At 38.8% G+C, this 22,474-nt stretch overlaps 1 protein-coding gene across 1 annotated transcript; it reads left to right on the top strand.

Moving 5' to 3' along the window:
- Positions 1 to 14,002: 14,002 nt before the first annotated feature.
- LOC143613867 (uncharacterized) lies at positions 14,003 to 17,562 on the top strand (the record flags this gene model as incomplete). The annotated part of the gene is made up of 3 exons (XM_077087468.1): positions 14,003 to 14,118; positions 14,508 to 15,552; positions 15,648 to 17,562. Coding segments are annotated over 3 exons (2,982 nt in total), but the record flags the coding sequence as incomplete, so codon positions are not given.
- Between the last annotated feature and the right edge of the window lie 4,912 nt (positions 17,563 to 22,474).

Below are 22,474 nucleotides of genomic sequence, written 5' to 3'. Positions count from 1 at the left end.
CAGTACCTTTATCTGACCCTCCCATGCCTGTTTACTGTTCCCTGTCAGCTTTCTCTTGTCCCCTGCAGCTGCCATATCATTTGATATCTTTTGCTTTTGGAATCTTTTACTTTTTGGAGATCTTTTCCCCTTTTCTAGGGATTGTGTTCCCTAGGGTTTCCCTATAAATAATAATGTTATTTTCCTAACACTACACACACAAAGCACTTAATCTCTCATGTCCTCTCTTGCTCCTTGCCGTTGTTCTTCCTCTGCCGTCTCCTCTCTCTTTGCCTCCGTCTTCCTCCCTGTTCTGCCCTGCTTTTACGGTAATATATAATATATATTATATAATAATTTACTTATTAATTATGCTAACTTATAATCAAGACTTAAAACAAATCATTAAAACAATAATCTTATTTATAGGTTAACTTGTGCTTGTTTAAAGTTGGTTCTTGCTTTATCTTACACCGCACCGTTTATCAAGTGAGTAATCTCGTACCTAATCCCTTTTTATTTTTAATGTTTTGGGACGTTCATGTGTTCATACAAACTTGAGTCTTAAACTTGTTTATGAACTTTAGTCGCGCAGTATCCCATGTGTTGAGGACGTTTACTTGGCTGTTTATTTGTATGTGTGTATCATTAACCGCTTTGTTCGGCCTATTCCGAAGTTTTCATGGATCCATTAGATGAACACGGGAGACCTATCGTTTACGGTTTTCTTTGTTTACACTTGCACAGATGTTTTCTTGTTTTTGTGCTCATTTGGGAGCACGGATTGAACTATGAACTATGATCTATTTAGGCTTGATCACAATCTGATTACACCCTTGTTAAACACCAGACATACACGTGTTGCGCGCAGATTTATTGTTATCTATGTATTGTATTGTATTAAACTTGATTTCTCACCAACACGCAAGTGTTTGACGTTTATTTTAACACATGTTCAGGTTTGCAGTAGCTGTTTTGGAGCTTGTGGACACGTAGGAAGTTTTCTTTATTTTAGTCCTAGATTAAAATGTATCAAGACAAGTTATTGCTGTTCGAATATTATGATTTATAATATATTGATTTATGATGATTTATGTTATCTTATATCTTCTTTGCGCGTGCGCGAATGAATGTATTTATTAAATATTGACACCCAATAGTGTCACGAGTAATGAAACAATATGTGGCGCCCCGATGTATAATCCGCCTGTGGTCGGGGTGTTACAGATTGGTATCAGAGCTCGTTGACTTTAGGATAGGTGGTTAGACGTAACGGCCTAGAATACCTAAGAGTCCCTTCTCGCGCATGAGAGAAATCTCATGTTTGCGCGCTTATTGTTAATTACTCGTTATTTATAAATATGCTTGCGCAGACGCAGCGTATGGTTTTATGTTTTATTCCGCGATATTTCGATTTTTGTTGAATTTCGATTTTTATTGATTTTACTTACATATTCGTTTGCTGGATTTGAAAATCCGAAAAGTCATGGTGATACATGAATAGTTGATTTTCAATTTCCATTTACGATTATGTTCTGAGGTTGGAGACTTGAAAAGTCATGGTGATACTTGAATTGTCAACCTCCAATACTCATTTTCTTGAATATTTTATATTGAGGATTGAAAAGTCATGGTGATACATGAATCGTCAATCTCCAATACTCGTTTACTAGTTATTTTAAATTGGGAATTCGGAAAGTCATGGTGATACATGAATTGTCGATTCTTGATTCGAGTTTGTTACCTTTATTAAGTCTGCATTTAGGGTCATTTATTTTACTTTAACTTTTGACAGTAACTGACTCCGCAAAACCAAGCTTTTCGAGGTTATACTTTGCGCTAAAACCAAGATATTAACTAAAATTAAAACTTTTATAGAATGCCTCCGCTATCTCGCCGACATCAGAGGAGAGAAGCCTCGCTCAGACGCAGGCAGCAACGTTCCCAGGAAATGGCCGCCGCAATAGCCCAAACTTTGAGCCAAATCAATACCAACACCTCTGGTTACAACATTAAGTCCTTTAACGCGGGTAACCCTCCAAAGTTCACAGGTCGTGAAGGAGCCACCGTGATGCTCCAGTGGCTTGAGAAAATAGAAAACACTTTCCTCCATACCCAATGCCCCTCAGACAGACGAACCCTATATGCTTCCAGTGTCCTGGAATCTAGAGCGCTTACATGGTGGAATGGAGTAGCTCATGCGCGTGGCGCAGAAACTGCTTCTAGCATGCTCTGGGAGGAATTCAAAGAAATTCTGACGCGAGAATTCTGCCCTCCCAACGAAGTTAAGCGTCTGGAGGAAGAATTTTGGAATCTTAAGCAATACAGCGGTGAAGCGCGCGAGTACGCGACGCGTTTCCATGAACTAAGCCTGCTTGTCCCTCACCTTGTTACCCCTTCCCGCCGAGCCATAGAGAAATTCCTTGGGGGTCTCCCCATGGAAATTCAAGATTCTGTATGGGCCAGAAACCCAGTAACCCTCTCTGACGCCATCGAATTGGCCGCTGTGCTCAGCGACAACCATGTCAGAGCAGGAACCCTGTTCCTGCGGGGATCTGAGAAGACCAAACTCACCAAGACTGTCCCTGAACCAACAGAAACCAAACCAGAACCATCAAACCGTAACAACCTCAAGCGCAGGCGCAAAGCCTATGCGCTTACCAGCCCACCCATTGTCCAGCAACCCATCTACCAACCTCCAGTTTACGTGCCTAACCCACTGTCAGCCTACCCAACACCTCCTGTAGTCCATAACTATGCCTTAACCAATCCCGCACTCCCTGCCCCGCCACCTAAGAAACCTTACACAGGAAACCACCCCTTTTGCCCAACCTGTAGACTTCACCACCCAACCCAAACCCCGTGTCGACAATGTAACCGATGTGGCCGCGTTGGTCACTCTGCCGAATACTGTAGAGTCCCTCCCGCCAACCCAATTGCGCCAACATCACCAGTCTACCCGCAGAACCCACAACCAACCTACCAAAACCCACGACCCAGGTCATGCTATAACTGCGGTGATCCCAGTCATTTCCGGAACGCATGCCCGAGACTACAAGTTCAGATTACGCAAGCGAATCCGGTGAACCAGATTTCGAACCAAGTGACACGCGGACGAGCTTTTAACATAACCGCGCACCAAGCGCAAGCGAATAATGACGTAGTTAATGGTACATTTTTGCTTAACGGATTTTATGCTTCTGTACTTTTTGATACTGGCGCCGATCGAAGTTTTATTTCTCGCGCGTTTGAGCAGAAGCTTGCGCGACCGCGCGATAACTTAAAAGAAAATTTTTCAGTTGAATTGGCTAATGGTGAAACTGTTTTAATTAACTCAGTGATTAAAGATTGCACGCTTAACCTTAACGAAAACGATTTTCTAATCGACCTCATCCCCATGCCTCTTGGAAGCTTTGATGTTATTATTGGTATGGACTGGCTTTCGCATAATCGCGCCGAAGTTATTTGCGCCAAGAAGATGATTCGCATACCTCGAGAAGATGGTGATCTTCATATCTACGGCGAGAAACCCTCCCGCGGTCTTAAACTTATGTCTTGCGCCGAAGCCCGAAGGCTCATGCGGAAAAGGTGTATTGCATTCTTAGCCCATGTGGTTAAACCCGATGAAGGAAAGAAGAAGCTTCGCGATATCCCTGTTGTGCGTGATTTCTCTGAAAGTTTTTCCTGATGATCTTCCTGTTATCCCTCCCGCTCGTGAAGTCGAGTTCCGTATTGATCTTGTCCCTGGTGCTTCCCCCATAGCCAAATCTCCTTACCGTCTTGCGCCCGCTGAGATGCAAGAATTGGCAAGCCAACTTCAAGAGTTGACTGCTAAAGGATTCATTCGCCCTAGCTCTTCGCCCTGGGGTGCTTCGGTGTTGTTCGTTAAAAAGAAAGATGGTTCGTTTCGCATGTGTATTGATTACCGCGAGTTAAACAAACTCACCATTAAGAACCGGTATCCCTTACCGCATATTGACGACCTCTTTGATCAACTCCAAGGTGCCTCTTGTTTCTCCAAGATTGATCTCCGCTCTGGCTATCACCAGTTGCGCATCCGCGATGAAGATGTTCCGAAGACTGCTTTTCGAACTCGTTATGGCCACTTTGAATTCTTGGTCATGTCCTTCGGTTTAACCAACGCACCCGCCATTTTCATGGATCTAATGAATCGGGTGTGTAGGCCTTTCTTGGATAAATTCGTGATTGTGTTTATCGATGACGTTCTGATTTATTCCAAAACCAAGGCCGAGCATGAGCAACATCTTCGGTTGGTGTTGCAAAAGCTTCGAACCGAGCAGCTCTTTGCTAAGCTTTCCAAGTGTGAATTCTGGTCTGATGAAGTACAGTTTCTTGGCCATGTTGTGAACAAGATGGGTATTCATGTCGACCCATCCAAAATTGAAGCAATCAAGAACTGGATTACGCCGACCACTCCTTCCGAGATCCGTTCCTTTCTGGGCTTAGCTGGTTATTACCGGCGCTTCATTTTGAACTTCTCAAAGATCGCTTTGCCTTTAACAGCTCTAACGCACAAAGGTAAACCGTATATTTGGAGCTCGAAGCAAGAAGAAGCCTTTTTAACGCTCAATCGATTGTTGTGTGAAGCTCCTGTTCTTGCGCTACCTGAGGGTAATGATGATTTTGTCGTGTACTGCGATGCCTCCAACCAAGGTCTCGGTTGTGTTCTTATGCAACGAGACAAGGTTATCGCTTACGCATCAAGGCAACTCAAGGTTCACGAGAAGAATTATACAACTCACGACCTCGAACTTGGTGCAGTTGTTTTTGCCTTGAAAATCTGGAGACACTACCTTTATGGTACTAAGTGTATCCTCTACACCGACCATAAAAGCCTTCAGCATATCTTTGATCAGAAGGAACTTAACATGAGGCAACGCCGATGGAACGAACTCATCAGCGATTACGATTGTGAGATCCGGTATCATCCTGGTAAGGCTAATGTGGTAGCCGATGTGCTCAGCCGAAAACCCTGCCAGCTTAACTGTATCTTGCCGCGCAAGCAGCTTCACTTCGCGCCGATCCAAAGCAACCTTGAATCGCGCATTCGTGACGCGTAGCGCGCATCCATCAGTAATGGTAACCTTCGCGCCGAGTTAGCGTGTGGCGCGGAAGCGCATTTTGTGCCCAATCTGAGTGGGATTCTCTGCTATCTTAATCGCATCTGGATTCCCTTTGATGAGAATCTTCGCGCTGATATCCTGAGTGAAGCGCATAAATCTCGGTATTCTATTCATCCTGGCGCTGATAAGATGTACAAGGATTTGCGCATTACTTATTGGTGGCCCGGTATGAAGAAGGATATTGCTGTGTTCGTAGCTAAATGCCTGACTTGTTCTAAGGTAAAAGCTGAACATCAACGCCCATCTGGTTTGCTCGAACAACCAGAAATTCCTACATGGAAATGGGAATGTGTAGCGATGGACTTCATTACCAAGTTACCTTTGACAGCAAGCAAACATGATAGCATTTGGGTAATAGTGGATCGTTTGACTAAGTCTGCTCACTTCCTGCCCATTCGTGAAAACTACCGTGTTGAGCATCTCGCGCAGCTTTATGTCAAGGAAATTGTCTGCCGCCATGGTACTCCTTTGAGCATCATATCCGATCGCGATGGCCGTTTTATATCTCGCTTTTGGAAATCTCTCCAATCTGCGCTAGGAACTCGCTTGGACATGAGTACGGCATATCATCCTCAGACTGACGGTCAGTCTGAACGAACTATTCAAACTCTTGAGGATATGCTCCGATCTTGTGTTCTTGATTTTGGAGGTAATTGGGATTCGCACCTGCCTTTGATCGAGTTCTCTTATAATAACAGCTATCATTCCAGTATCGGTATGGCCCCATTTGAAGCACTTTACGGTCGTAAGTGCCGCTCCCCGATCTGTTGGAGCGAAGTGGGTGAAACTCAAATCACAGGACCCGAACTTGTTCAAGAGACAACCGATAAAATCGCCAAGATCCGTGATCATCTGCTGACTGCCAGAAGCCGACAGAAGAGTTACGCAGATCGTAGGCGGAAGCCTCTCGAATTTCAAGTTGGTGATCTTGTTCTCCTCAAAGTGTCGCCCTGGAAGGGTGTTTTCCGCTTTGGGAAGAAAGGTAAGCTTGCTCCTCGATATGTTGGACCATTTAAGATTCTCGCGCGTGTAGGAAAAGTTGCCTACAGACTTGACCTGCCGCCCGCGCTCAGTAATGTGCATCCAACATTCCATGTATCCAATCTCAAGAAGTGTTTAGCTGACGAGAACCTTCACATTCCACTTGATGAAGTTCAAGTTGATGAATCTATGCATTTCGTTGAGAAGCCTGTTGAGATTATGGATCGCGAGGTTAAGCAAACCAAGCGCAGTCGCATCCCTATCGTGAAAGTTCGCTGGGAGTCCAAGCGCGGAGCCGAGTTTACATGGGAAAGGGAAGATCAGATGAAGATCAAGTACCCGCACCTGTTCTCTGCGCAACCTACTTCGAGATAAATTTCGGGACGAAATTTCTTAAAGTAGGGGAGACTGTGACATCTGCCCCGATCCGACCCGACCCAGGTACCCGTTTCTGTGATCCGATCTCTTTCTGTTATGATTTAATATTTATTTATACTTATATTTTACTTTTAATAATAATAACATATTTTCCTTCCCGCCTCTTTCTCTCTCTTTCTTTCCGCCGTCCCCTCCCTCTTCCTTCTTCTCTCTTTACGCCTTCTTTTCCCTCTTGTCGCCGTCCCGCCCTTAAGCCTTGTTTCCCTCTCTCCTTACTCTTTGCTGTCCTTTGTTCCTTCCCGCCTAAGGTTGTCTGCGCAGCTCCACGCGCCAGACTCCTTACAAGGAAGCCTGTGTGAAGACCACCTGTTACTGCGATACGCGAGACGAACTGTCCCCGCAGCGCGCTAAGGATTTAAGTTCTTCCCGCGGCGCGCTATGGATACCGTTCTTCCCGCGACGCGCTAAGGAATATAGTTCTTCTCGCGACGCGCTTAGAATTGAAGTTCTTCCCGCGGCGCGCTTAGAATTGTAGTTCTTTCCGCGGCGCGCAAAGGTTGATTCTGTCTGCCTTCGCGCTCGCGCTCTCTTGACCTTCTGTGTCTGCCTTCGCGCTCGAAGCTTTCTCGCGCTGTCTTGTGTCCTTTCTTCTGTTTTTACTTGCTTGTTTGCTTTTGATATCTTATCTTTTGTGCTGTTGACCTAACCTGTCTTATGTCTGAAAAGCCACTTTTGGCGCAGCATGCGCACCAACCCCATTGGTTGACAGAAAAAGTGACTGACATTATCTTTTGAGATCTGCTTTTTCCATGCTTGACCAGTACCTTTATCTGACCCTCCCATGCCTGTTTACTGTTCCCTGTCAGCTTTCTCTTGTCCCCTGCAGCTGCCATATCATTTGATATCTTTTGCTTTTGGAATCTTTTACTTTTTGGAGATCTTTTCCCCTTTTCTAGGGATTGTGTTCCCTAGGGTTTCCCTATAAATAATAATGTTATTTTACTAACACTACACACACAAAGCACTTAATCTCTCCTGTCCTCTCTTGCTCCTTGCCGTTGTTCTTCCTCTGCCGTCTCCTCTCTCTTTGCCTCCGTCTTCCTCCCTGTTCTGCCCTGCTTTTACGGTAATATATAATATATATTATATAATAATTTACTTATTAATTATGCTAACTTATAATCAAGACTTAAAACAAATCATTAAAACAATAATCTTATTTATAGGTTAACTTGTGCTTGTTTAAAGTTGGTTCTTGCTTTATCTTACACCGCACCGTTTATCAAGTGAGTAATCTCGTACCTAATCCCTTTTTATTTTTAATGTTTTGGGACGTTCATGTGTTCATACAAACTTGAGTCTTAAACTTGTTTATGAACTTTAGTCGCGCAGTATCCCATGTGTTGAGGACGTTTACTTGGCTGTTTATTTGTATGTGTGTATCATTAACCGCTTTGTTCGGCCTATTCCGAAGTTTTCATGGATCCATTAGATGAACACGGGAGACCTATCGTTTACGGTTTTCTTTGTTTACACTTGCACAGATGTTTTCTTGTTTTTGTGCTCATTTGGGAGCACGGATTGAACTATGAACTATGATCTATTTAGGCTTGATCACAATCTGATTACACCCTTGTTAAACACCAGACATACACGTGTTGCGCGCAGATTTATTGTTATCTATGTATTGTATTGTATTAAACTTGATTTCTCACCAACACGCAAGTGTTTGACGTTTATTTTAACACATGTTCAGGTTTGCAGTAGCTGTTTTGGAGCTTGTGGACACGTAGGAAGTTTTCTTTATTTTAGTCCTAGATTAAAATGTATCAAGACAAGTTATTGCTGTTCGAATATTATGATTTATAATATATTGATTTATGATGATTTATGTTATCTTATATCTAATTTTCACGTGCGCGAATGAATGTATTTATTAAATATTGACACCCAATAGTGTCACGAGTAATGAAACAATATGTGGCGCCCCGATGTATAATCCACATGTGGTCGGGGTGTTACAAAAGGTGGCTGGCATTCTAAATTATAATACAGATTGTAACATCCTACTTTTGTTAAAATAAATAAAGGGCTTTATGTTAATTTAATGTGTAATTAGTGTTTAAGTTATGTTGGGCTTGGATATAAGATTGGGGCTTGGGTATGGGTATCGGCCCTTAAGGCCCATAGAGTAGGAGTATATAAACTTCAAAATCTTCATTCTACTCATTTCCATCACCCTCATTCCATCCAAACACTCTCAACCTCAAGAACACGCGCGCGCGCGCGCGCGAGTTCTATTCATCTTATATTATTCTACAAATTTAAGAGAGCCAAGAAGGTTCGTGTTTAAGCATCATCGAACGACAAGAACTCATTGAGACCCGTGGGTTGGTCCGGATCCGAACCAAACCCGAGACTGTAAGGTGAGTTTTGTTAAAAAGGTTAAGTCTTTATGGTAGGCTTGACATGCAACCTGATATAATGGTAGATCGGGCTGTAAGATGTAAGAAAAATATAAGCTTTATAAGCCGTGAGCTAACAGGTCTGATATAGGACGAGAAAGTAACATTCGGGCTTTGTAAAACACGGGTATACAAAAAAAGGGTAAAATCGGGTCCTAAGGAAGGGTCACTGGGAAGAATGGCTGGAAAATGGTAAAATAAAGAAAAAAAGGATTCTGATCGCACGAAAATAAATCGCATCGCACGAGCATGCGATGCGATTTGTTTAGAGTCATGCGATGCGATCTGTGTATCATGCAATGCGATTAGAATTCAACATGCGATGCGACTGGTTTTGTATCCATGCAGTGCGACTGGTTTTGTATCCATGCGATACGACTGGTTTGCATCCATGCGATACGATTCTTTTAGCCATGCGATGCGATTCCTTTTACATGCAATCCAAATTGCTGTAAAACTTAACCCGATTCATTTTTCAATTATGCTTATTAATGAAAATAAAATTTTTCCAAACCTGCTAGGGGCTGCCGCCCCTAGACCCCACTGTCAGGGGCGCTGCCCCCGGACCCCTGTTTGTTAGGGACTTCACTAACCTAAAAGCATGATTTGTTTAGAAGTAGTTAATTAATACTTATAATTATTACACAGTTACCCCGTGCACAGCTAAGGAAGGGTATCACAATTAACTAAAAAAAAACCGACTACATGTGAGTTTCGAGCCCCATTTCTCTGTTATGTTTTCGGGACTGTATGCATACTCTAATGTGATTAGTTAATACACTTTCCTTAAGTGGTAAGTGTATGTCATATGAATGCTTACAAATGATACATGTTTGGTATAGAAATAGTTAGAGGTATATACGAAGATGTATACAAGAACATATGCATATATATATATATATATATATATATATATATAAGTAACAATATGTATGGTTGTATGGTTGAATGGTTAAAGGGTTGCAGACCCTAATAATATCAGCGAAGAGTAAATGGTTGCAGACCCTAATAATATATGTGAAGTGTAAAAGGGTTGCAGACCATAATAATATCTGCGAAGAGTAAAGGGTTGCAGACCCTTAATAATACATGCGAAAAGTAAAGGGTTGCACACCCTTAATAATATATGCGAAAGTAAAGGGTTGCAGACCCTTAATAATATCTGCGAAGTGTAAAGGGTTGCAGACCCTTAATAATATATGCGAAGAGTAAAGGGTTGCAGATCCTTAATAATATCTGCGAAGAGTAAAGGGTTGCAGATCCTTAATAATATCTGCGAAGAATGAAGGGTTGTAGACCCAAATAACATCTACGAAGGTTATAGGGCGAAAGACTCTTTAAAACGTAGTACGATTATGTATGTATAAAATAATGAAAGTAAGTTAAAGTACGAATGCATGGAAGTAGGAAAGTAAGAACGAATGTAATATGTGTCTTCGGATATATATATATGTGTGTGTGTGTGTGTGCGCGCGCGCGCGTGTGTGTAAGAATGTGAATGTAATGTATGTTACCTGCTTAACTAGAACTCACTCAGCATAGCTGACTTTTAGTATGCACGCAGGTAAATAGGTTAATGGAGCTGGCTAAAGGATGGCTCATGGTAGGGACTAGGAGACTGACATCTTGAGAAGAAATATTATGGCACTTTTATGTTATGTTTAAGACAAGATAACTTTTGTTAAGACAAGGTTTTATGAATTGCAATATATTGGTTGATGTTTTATGATTCTGCATAAAGTTTTAATTAACTATGATATTTGAAACTGTGTTAATGAGTAAATCCAACGTCAAAGTAGGGCTCCCAGGAACGAGGCCTTACATAAATATAATTTTACCACTTGACATCAAAATTGGTGGAACAAATTTTATTTTGGCCTCATAGATTCCAATTTTGAACAAGCTTGATGAATATTTTGATCATCATTGCCCTTGAGTTATTGGTTCCTTCTTCTAAAACTTTCTTTCTTTTATGATCTTCGATTTGTTTGTTTCAGAACAATGAATCCACGATTTTGCTAACACCACCTCTTGGTCATTGACCATTGGACTCTAGTCGATCGTCTTTTAAATCGTGCTCTAGTTGTTTCTTCAACTTCAACATCATCTTCATTAATGTCTTCTTCAACTTGCATATCGATATTATCATCACCCAAATAAAATAGATCTCGTGTCTCTGGCCCATAATCTACATCATCGGGGTCTTCATATTGAGGGAGTGGTTGCTATGGCCTTTCATGCAGGGACCTTTGAGTTGGACTACGATACGCAAATGGCTCGAACGCCTCTTGAGCTTCCATAGTGTATTCATTTCAACGGGTGTAACAAGATTAGGGCCTTGTGGGTATGTAAAAAAATGGGGCAGTCGAGGATAAGAACTAGTGTGTGGTTGCGAATGAAAAGGTTGCGGAGTATATCCTTGATGACTCGTGTTCACACCGACACCCTTACGAGCACCTCGACCGGTTGAACCACCTCCTCGAGTGTTAGAGGATTTGTTGTTTGCTTATTCTTAAGCTCTCCACGAAAATTGTATGTTGTGTGTGTATAGAATATGAAATAGTAAATTGATTTCTATGTGGAATGGTAAGTTGTTTTTGTTTAAATAGGAGATTTGTTTTGGTATTAGTTTAATTCCAACCCCAAACGGTCAAATTTGTCCTCAATGGTGACATTTTTCATCAGCTATTAATAGCCGATTTACGGTTAACGAAATCATTAAAACACGTTGGTGACGATGTTCTCGATTTTGGATACATACCTGATCTTGAGTTACCGGTGGCGCCCCTCTTACCCTAATATTAATAATGAGTTAGCGAAGTAGTCATAAGCTTAACTTATTTATTTTTATTGTTTATATTACTTCAGTTATATCACTAGGTTGTTATATTTTTTTATGTATAATTTTCTATGCATAGGCTATTATTTTCTAAGAAAAAAAGTGTGTAATTTTTAAAATCATATAGCTAAAATGCATTTGCCACTACATAAAAATGTTTCTTGTTGTCTGCTTACCTGATTCTCTATTGTAATTGGATCCTTTTATTATAATATGATTCAAATTTTGAAAGTGAAATAATCAAAAATGGTTTTAAGATACGAAGACCCAAGGAGTAACTTATTTAAATCTCCTGGTTCCACCATTTGAAACTTTTTAAAACTTCTATCTGAATTCAAATCCAAAAGTTCACTTGGAATTTTAAATATTCTAATTTTGGATCTCAGATTCACAATTTAAGTTTTTCATTTCTTGTTCAGATACAGTTTTTTTCACTTACGTCTAATTTCAATGTTTATTTTTAACATGTAGAGTTAATGGAAAATAATTAATTAAAAAAAGTAAAATATAGTAATATACTTTGTATAGTAATAGTTTTTGTTTGATGATTTGAATTTGGACAATTTTGAGGTCGGAGGTCTTGTCCTTTACCCATGAGTGGAGGATTTTCATGCGTAAATTCCTGCAAACCAAGGGGTACAATGGTCATTTCACACACCATGATAAATAATATCAGCAATAAAGAAATGAAAGAAAATAATGAGAGATGTAGGGTAGATTTCAAAATAGGACAGCTTTGTAGAGTACCAAAACATCTCTCTCTCGCTTTTCTTTCTCTCTCACACACACACTAACACGCATATTCATTGATGGAAGGTGAATCAGTGGTGTTTGTTGTTTAAATATTTACTTCTTTTTTTTTATAGAGAGAAGAACCAGATGCTTCCTTTTGATGTGTGAGTGGGTGGTGCTGCTGCTGTTGTTGTTGTTCATGCCCTAATATTAATCTTCCCCAATTTTGTGTTCATCATATTATCCTTATCTTTAGCTCTTAATAGTTTTATTCTCCATATTTTCAACTCACCCAGACAAGATAAGGTTTGCTTCTTGTTTTGATCATTAGGGTTCTTGTGGGTGTGTTTTGTTTTTCAGAAATCTTGTTTTTTAAGCCAATTTTTTGTGTTGATGGTTTCAAAGATCTTCAAGATTTGATTTTTATTGTGTTTTTGCAATCTTTGTGTTGTGAATTTACAATCTTTTTGACCATGGAAGGAAAAAAGATTGGTTTTTTTAAGGCTTTGGAGATGTGAAGAATGAAAGATTGAAGCTTTTGTGTGTGTGATTTTATGATCATTTCATCTTGATTCTTGGGATTTTGATAAGATAAACATAAACATAAACCCAAATTGGGTTTTCTCTCTCTGGTTATTATTTTCAGATTTTTATGTGGTCATGCTCTCTACTACTGTTCACACTAGACCCAAAGATCTGACTTTTAATGTGGTCTTTATTTCTTCTTAATCCTCTTTCCAACACCTATAATTAGATCTTAGTTTAGGGATCTTGACTCTTGTGTGTATGATCCCATGATTTCAAATTTCTTGGACAAAATGTCAAATCTTTGAAACTCATCTTGATTCAAAGCTTGAATTTTATGTTTCTTCTGCTCTGGGATGACTTTGATGTTAATAAATGATGTGTGTGATGTTTTGTTTCAACATTTTTGGGTTGATTTCTTTGAGGTTTTGTAGTTACAACCCACATAAAATAACACTTGGTGAAGTTACTTTTCATATCTAAAACTTCAATCTTTGCTTGTGGGTCTTGTACTATGCCAACTAATTTGGTTCTTTTCTTGTTCAATTGGATTCTTTAAAAGGAAAGTTGTTATCTTGATGGTTCAAAGATCACATAAAATATGGTCTTCTTTTGCAGGGTCTGAGAGTAAATAAAAGATGAAGTCATGTGTTTAACCAAAGGGTATTTGCTCTATCACATGAGTTCAATTATCTGATGATCATCTCTCACCAAGCATGCTTTGAAGCAGATAAGTGTGGGGCTTTGGTTTTGAAATTCTAGTGAGAGAAAGTTAGAGAGAGAAAGGTACTAGTGTCTTGTTATATATGCTGAAGGCCAAGTGTGAAGAAGAGTTCTTGTGGTTGTTTATACAGCACAAGAAAACATAATATTATTAGCAGCAGATGATATCCATTGATGATCATGCACCATCAGATCCTTCATCATCTCATCACCATCACCATCACCATCACCATCACCATCATCAGCAACAACAAAACTCTTATGATCTCAAGGCTTGTGATGCAGATCTGAAGCCTGCAGATGCTGCTGATCTTGATGACACCAACAACCAACTGCCAAATTTCTCAATAAGGTAGAGAAAATTATTGATTCCCACTGTCATGATTCTTAATTCCTCCACTTTCTTGACTATATTTATTCAAGATTTGATTTTTTTTACTGAGTCAGATCTCTTGACCAGTGGGGAGTAAGTACTTGGCTCAGATTTCATGAAAAGATCATATTTTTCCCATCTTTGATATAAGTTTTTTTTTATGTTCTTTTCTTTTTACCCATTTCAGAATATAACTTATAGGTATTGATTTATTAACTAGTTTCTTTATCTTTATCTTGATCATGAATATTATTGTTGTTTACTGTTCTGGATTCATGGGTCTTGCTTCTTGTTGGCATGTGATATTGGTGGGGTTGGTTAAATCTTGAATCTTTTTGAGATTGAAGTTTGGTTTAATTATCTTGTAGGGATTATGTTTTCGGTTTAAGGAGCAAAGATATTGCTTGTAATTGGCCTTTCTCGTCTGCAAGTTTGCAACTTTGCTTAAAACATGGAGTCAAGAATTTGTTGCCACCTTTCCAGTCTCTTGATTGTTTAAGAAATAAGTTAAATAACTCATCTTTGACCAGATGCAGTCCTGAAAATCGTTCGTCTGATGAACAACTTATAAGCAGTTTTGTTAGGAAACCCGTAAATGATCATCTTAAACCAAACAAAAAGCTAGTAAGTACAAATCCGAGTGGTTCGAAACGAGAGAAAGAATCAAACCTTCATCTTCAAGGACACTCGGGTCAGACAAAGTCAAAGGAGAAACCACTTGCTTCTTCTCAAAAACCTGGAAATGCGGCTGTTAACATAATTACTAAAAAGAGTAGATTGGTTGTGAAAGTGAACTCGGGCGTTGAACACGTTGCTCCAAACTCTGAAACCATGGCATCTAAAGTTTGTCCGGTTTGCAAGATCTTTTCTTCGTCTTCAAACACGACCCTAAACGCTCACATTGACCAGTGTTTGACCGGGGAGGTGACTATGAAATGGTCCGACAGTCCCAAAGTTGTAGTCAAACATAAAGTCAAACCTCGGAAGATGAGGTTGATGTTAGATATATACAAAACAGCTCCGCATTGTACAGTTGAGGAACTCGATAGAAGAAACGGTACAAGTTGGGCTACAAATTCGTGTTTTCCCGCTCAAGAATTCCAATTTCAGGAAGAACAAGAAGATGAGGAAGAGAAAGAAGAGCCTCGTTTGACTAAAGTCAACCATGTTATACAAGCTGCTGATAATGAGGGCGATGTGTATATCGACACTAATGGCACAAAAGTTCGGATCTTGTCGGTCCCCAAAATCGGCTTGTCTAATAACAATCTCGCGGGCCGAAAGATTAAGAAAGGAGTAAAAGGAAGTAAACTGATCATGTGCAAGAAAAAAAATATTTTTAAGAAGAAACATCAGAAAAAGTATTTGAAACTTACGCCTAACCTGAGAAAATTATGCTCGACAAAGCCTAAGGTACATTCTTTTTGGATCTTAATTCTTAATTGTATGTGATGTATTATTAGTTTATTATATGATTACAAATTTGATGATTTTCTTTAAAAAATTAGGTTGTTGATGTCCCGGAAAAATGTGGTCAGGGAGAAGGTGATGTTATAGGTGAAAATTGCAGCAAAAATGAACGCGGTAAGGAAGTTTTGAAAGCAGTTGATTTGGGTATATCAAGGCCATCATGGGCATGCTCAAAGCGAACTGGTCCTTCTAAGAAGTTCAATTTCGAGAATCGAGAGGTGGAATTAAAATGTCATAAAAAGAAAGATTTGGTCGTTGAAACTAGCGGTAAAAAAATTTCTTCTTTACAAAGTAGGAAGAAAATGATAACTTCATCATCATTGGTTAAACCGCCTCTTAATAGAATGGCTGAGTTTAGAAAGGAAGCTAGATCTATGCATCATGATGAATCAGATGATGACGGTGATGATGAATCAGATGACGATGATTATGATGATGATGATGATTATGAGGGTACTCCATATGTTGATAATAGATCAAAGGGTGTCAAGTTTTCATCTTTAAGCAGGAACCAGTCATTTCCAGCCTCCAAATTCAATCTCAAAAGGAAATTTTCAGCGGTCGACACCTCTCGGGTCAAATCTGTTGACTTGCCGTCTCAAGATTCTTCAAAAGAACAATCTAGAGTAGATGAACACACAAGCCATGATAAGAAACAAGAAACAAGATCCATCACTTCAAAAACTTCAAATGAAGAGTCTTCTGTGGGGATTCAAACTGTTAGCAGGAACGAATTGGAATCCGTTAGAAACGGGCCGTCATTACCAATCCGGGCCCCAAGTTTTATGGGCTTGAGTTCCTCTTTCGATCCCGAGTTTTCAAACCAAGAGTGTATTGATCTCTATCAAGATCAAATATGCTCAACTAACCGCGCTCCAGACGATGTTGAAAAGCAAGAAAATTACTTTCAACAAATCGACCCGATACCCATTCCCGGGCCACCAGGGTCATTCTTGCCCACTAGCCCGGGTGGAGAAATGGTTTCTGAAGAACAAATTCAAGGAACTAGGGTTCATTCAAGTGAAAACCAGCATCATCATGATACAATGGATCGAGATTCCATGTCCAATTCTCCGGTTTCAACCGTCTCTAATTCAAGATCTAGTTGTGGAAAAGATGATATGTATACAAAACCATATTTTAACAGCGACACGGGCTTTACAGAAACGGGTCAGTCTCATAATAGTTTCAAGAATGACCCGCCTTGTTGTTGTTCAAGAAAGGAGGTTGCTTTAAACTATCAAGATTCATATATCTTAAGAAAACAACCGACTGCTCAATCAGTGAACTTTAAATCATTAGCCGTTGAGTCTACTGCTAGTCCTTCAAAGCCCATTCTCAGGTTAATGGGTAAAAACTTAACCGTGGTTAAGACGGATGACGACGAGTTCAGACCTCCTCAGTCAAGTCAACGGCCCGTGATTTTTGGTCAATATCAAAATGGGTTCGAGTCTCAACGTTCTCAACATTTCAATGTCCATCCTTCAAGAAATCATGTTGACTTTGGGCCCGGACCCATTCGTCGTGGGTTTACAGCACCTTGTTATGGTAACGGTGGGCCTTACCAGGAGCCCGTAAGGCCCCACTGTGTTTATAACGCTGGCCCGACCTCGAGGCCCGTACTCCTCGACGACTCCCCTGAAAAGGAAGATGATAATAGTACTATGCAAAACAGATTTCTGAATAGGCCACACACCACATACCCTCCATATGTTGGTGGCGGCAGTGGCAGTGGTGGTGGTGGTTCAATGATGTTTCATGGCGGTAGCTTTCGACCTTCTGATAACGGAAATGTTGGTGGCAAGAGGAATATAGGGTCTTCTTCAACATCATACCATATTCCTCCTAGCTATCCTTAATATGGGATAGGTGCTTACAATACAGATGAGTTTTTCAATTATTGTCTTTTTTTTTAAAGATTTGGTTTTTATTTAATATCTCAGTTTTAGAGTTTTAAGAAACACTTTCCCAAGGCTTCTGTAAACCCCTACCGGAATAATAAGCCATCTCTCTTTAACTATAATCACTATTTTATGTGTTTCTTGAAATCTGGCTTTAAAATCAAGAAACCAAAAAGATACTATTTTTCGGCATCTTTTTAACCATTTACTTGATGAGGTCATTTCGTTAATTGGGAGAAAACATGCAACCCATGCAAGCTTATACACATACATACTTATATACATATAATTATAAATATGCAATACATAGATGCATGCATGTATGTAAATATGTATAATATATGTACATATATCCATCATTTGAAGTGACATGATGTGCATGAAATATAGCCATCTCAACATCATTAGGTGAGTTGAATCCACCACTACTATGTGAAGGAAAAAGTGAAAGAAAGTAAATCCTGTCGTCACTTGCCTATGAAAACAGTTTGGACCACAATGATATGTCATTCTTTATGGTACTTGCATTGCAGTTGGGAAGTGTGTGAGATAAGAATTTAAGATGTATGTATGGTTAGAGGTGCACAAATCGGGTTCAAATGGAAAACCCGAACCGGTTCCAAACCGGTTTTTTCACACCGGGTTGTAAAATGGCACCGGTTCCAATCAAGAACCGGTTCGGTTCCCGACCCGAACTGATGCCCAGATATGCGAACTTTTAAGAACCGGGCAGGGTATGAACCGGAACCGGTTTTTACGTAAAAACCGGTTCCACCGGTTTTTTTTGAAATTTAAATATTAGAGCCGTTAGGAACCGGTTCCAACGGCTATATAGCCGTTTTTGACCGTTGGAACCGGTTTTTTAACTATAAATAGGTTATTTTCTTACTATAAATAGCAAGGTTTGTTTGTTTACTTGTTAAACCACTTCCAAAACTATAAAACACACTCCAAACCACAATTAACCTTAAACCGACAACAAATGGCAACCAATGATGACGTTGTTATGGTGATCGAAACAACAAGATGCCCCGATGTTTGGGTTCATTACGATTTGTGTCTCATGACCGACTCACATGAGTTGGCACGTTGCAAATATTGCTCGAAGTTTCTTAAAGCAGGGTCCAACTCGACATTACGAAAACATACGAATAAGTATTGTCGAGAGAAAAGAAGATTGGAAGCTAAAAAAACGGAAGTGGGAGAGTCGTCCGGCTCTACAACCCAAAAATAAGTATTCCCGGATTAAAACGAAGGACTTTGTTTTTTATGTTTTACTTGTTATGTTTAGTATCGTTTATGTTTTAATAATGTTTGTAATAGTTAGTTTTTAAATATAGGAAACAAGTTATATATAGGTTTGTAATAGTTAGTTTTTAATGGAAACAAGTTATATATAGGTTTGGGCATCAAAAACCGGTTCCAACGGCTATATTACCGTTGGAACCGGTTCCAACGGATCTATTGTCTCAAAAACCGGTTCCAACGGCTATATTACCGTTGGAACCGGTTCCAACGGCTAATTGGTGTCTAAAAAACCGGTTCCAACGGCTATATTACCGTTGGAACCGGTTCCAACGTCTAGTTTGACTTTTGTTTGACCCTTCAAAAAAAACCCGTTGGAACCGGTTTTTCCGGGTACGAACCGAACCGGTTCCAATTAAGAACCGGGTAGGAACCGGGTTGGAACTGGTACTGACATACAAATAGGAGAACCAGGTACGATTTTCGGGTACAAAAATACCCAAACCGGGTATTGTTCCAACCGGGTTGGAACTGGAACCGGTTCCGGTTCGGTTCCACCAGTTAGGTTCCGGAACCGGTTTTTTTGTGCACGTCTATGTATGGTTATATATTATAATAAGTTAATAACATTATAAGTATATATATAACTAAATCCAATAAAAACATAAATGTTGTTCAAGTGTTTCGGCTATTCACAAACGAATACTGATCTTTCACGGTCTCTCTCCTCTACTCGTCGTGTATGTATTATGCGTAGCGTTGAAGATGGTCTTATATATGTATGTATTATTATGTTTTTAAAATGTTGTAAGAAAATGAGACCCCACATGAAATAACATAGTAGAGTGTGGACGACACCGTTTATAGGTTTGATGGGAACGTGTATGGTGGTGTTTGCATGGTGAAAGGGGGACACTTTTAATCTTTATTTATTTCAAATGACTTAAAAGGAGTTGATGCTTGTGGGCCCACACTCCACATTATTCCATCATCTCCAAATATTTAATAGTTAATACACCGCCCCTCGTCTATCAACTTTTACATTCATCGGTGGTAATCTTTATTGTTTTGTTTCTTTGAAGTTATGTTGAAGTTGCTAGATTTTCTTAAGTAGTTGATTTCAGTTTACGGTCTTGTAAATTATGTTATTGGGAAAGATGGTGTTCTTGTTTTCACCATAAGCTAATTTTAATAAGTATATATTTAAGTATATCTCAGTTTAAGAACACTTTTATTATGAGTGGCAACTAATAGATAAGGATGAGTGGCAAGTATTTATACTCGCGTGTTGCGGCGGAGCACGTTTCATGCTTTACTTGTTCAAAAGCTACAACATGTAGCGGCTGGGTCGTGATAGAAACTTGATCGGTATCGATTTATTTCGTTACAGTAAAAGTTTTGTGTCCAAAGTTGACGAAAAGTAATGTAGAAAAAGTTGAAAGAACAAGTAAATATTTGTAGTTTAGGTGGCAGAACAGGCTAAAGGTGGATATTTGAAAAATTTTAAAGAAAACTAAATTAAAACTTCAAGGGTTAAAAGATCAATAGTTAAAAATTTAGTGTCACAACTATAAAAATCCAAACTTCTCAAGCTGGTTTTTAACTATATATATAACTAGGATATAGCCTATATAATACACAGGTGGTTAAAAAATGTAATAAAAAATTAAATTTAATAATAGACATAATAGCATACCCTATGGATTCATAAAATATAAATAATTATAAATAAAATTTTGTAATTTATAAATATATAAAAACCTCATTTAATACAGCATTTAAAGTTATATTTATAAGTTTGTTAGTAATTATATAAATGGTAATAGTACTAAAATTAAATAGCTTATTAGGTGTAAATTATAGTTTTGAAAATTATTGAGGTGAAATCCCGTATGGATAACTTAGTTACATGTCATGTGGAAACTATGTATTGCTTTAATATAGTAGTTAGATATAAACTTTCTTTTTTTTATATATCTATACTATATAGAGAAAATTATTGTTTTCGTCCCTGTGATTTAAAAGCGGAGTCACTATTAGTCCCTGAAAAAAATTAAACTGCTTTAATCCTTAGGGTTTAAAAAAACGAACTAGATTGGTCCCTGCATCTAACTTATGTTAGTTTTTCCATCAAAAAACATATGCAATTACTAATATACCCCTGATTCATAATAAGAGTTAAAAATATCAATCTATCAAGCCCTAATTTACTGATAAGGAAATGCAACCAAACATAACGTGTGTCTTCAACTTGCAACAACTCAACCGTGGTGGACTACGAATCAACCAAGCCTTTGGATCCTTTCACGTCGATCATCTCTAAGTTCACTGAGCTTCTTGCTAGTTTTCGGTTTCCACCGCCATCTGTGAAGGTGAAAACTGAGGCCGGAAAAACGGTTATTCGCGGCGGTGAAATGATACAGGACTCGAAACCGGTGACGGTTAGGTTTGCTGGTCCGCGTCCGACGATATTGAGATCAAAAAAGTGTGTAACAGTGGATGGAATTTGGGTTTTACATGATAATTTTGTTCCAATTGATAGACTGGTGAATTAGGGCTTCAAATTGATCGAGAAGAAGAAGAAGAAGAAGACAGGGCTCAATTGACAGATCGATGTTTTTAACCCTTATAATGAATCAGGGGTATATTAGTAAGTGCACATGATTTTGGATGGAAAAACTAACGAAAGTTAGATGTACGGACTAATATGGTTCGTTTTTTAGACCCCAAGGATTAAAGCAATCCAATTTTTTTCAAGGACTAATTGTGACTCCGCTTTTAAACCCCACGGACAAAAACAATAATTTTCTCTAATATATATAATACATGGGCAAATTAAGACACCTATTTTTTAAGTAATTTACAAGTTGTAAAGCATAAGTTACACTTTATAGCATGTAACTTCTATAGCATGTAAGGTAAGGGCAAACTTGTCCATTATAAAATATGCATGGAAATAATTACAACATTACCCCCTCAACTTTACTTAACTTTTGTAAATTTAAGAAATAATTACAAATTTGAACCTTCATCTTTACCCATGTATTCATTTTTATTTTAATTGTAAACCAACTTCCCACCAACAATTTTCAATGCCCATAACTTTTTCACACGTTACTATATTTTTTTAAAAAAAATTGCATCATAAAAATGAGCATTTTATTGTCTTTAATTCGGGTATGGTATTACTATTGTTTTTTTCAATTAAAAAAAATTAACATGTTAAGTATGAACGTTCACAATTCGGTTTTAACAGTTTTTAAGTTAAACCGTGAGCTAAACCGTTGGTTCGATTTTTTATCATTAAAAAGCGTAACTAAACCGTTGAAAATTTACACTGAATCGTTACTGACGATTTAGTTTCACGCATTGAATTTCAACAATAAGTTTACAGTCCTGGCCGGTTTTATTATTAACGTTTTACCTCCAAACAAATAGTTTTGAAATTCAAATTCAATTGTTATTTTTAGTTATGATTTCCAGTCAATTATTTTCATTTATTTCTGTAATCATTTGTAATTGTCTCCTTGTATTTGAGAATCACCTCCTGTATATATGTTATGTAAATCAATACAGAAACAAATACTTTTGGCATTATAACATTTGTATGGTATCACGCCAGCCAATCCTCTCTCTAAAAATTTTCCAGCCATCTTCAATCCATCCTTCACGCTATAATTTTTTTCCAGCCACACCATGTCCACCACAAGTTCCATCAA

This window comes from Bidens hawaiensis, unplaced genomic scaffold, assembly GCF_021521415.1.
Source record: "Bidens hawaiensis isolate Kalapana, Puna unplaced genomic scaffold, B.hawaiensis_p1.1 tig00038492_1, whole genome shotgun sequence".
In the NCBI taxonomy this organism is placed as follows: Eukaryota; Viridiplantae; Streptophyta; class Magnoliopsida; order Asterales; family Asteraceae; genus Bidens; species Bidens hawaiensis.
The sequence above is the reverse complement of the archived record's forward strand: the minus strand, read 5'-3'. Positions and strand labels throughout refer to the sequence as shown.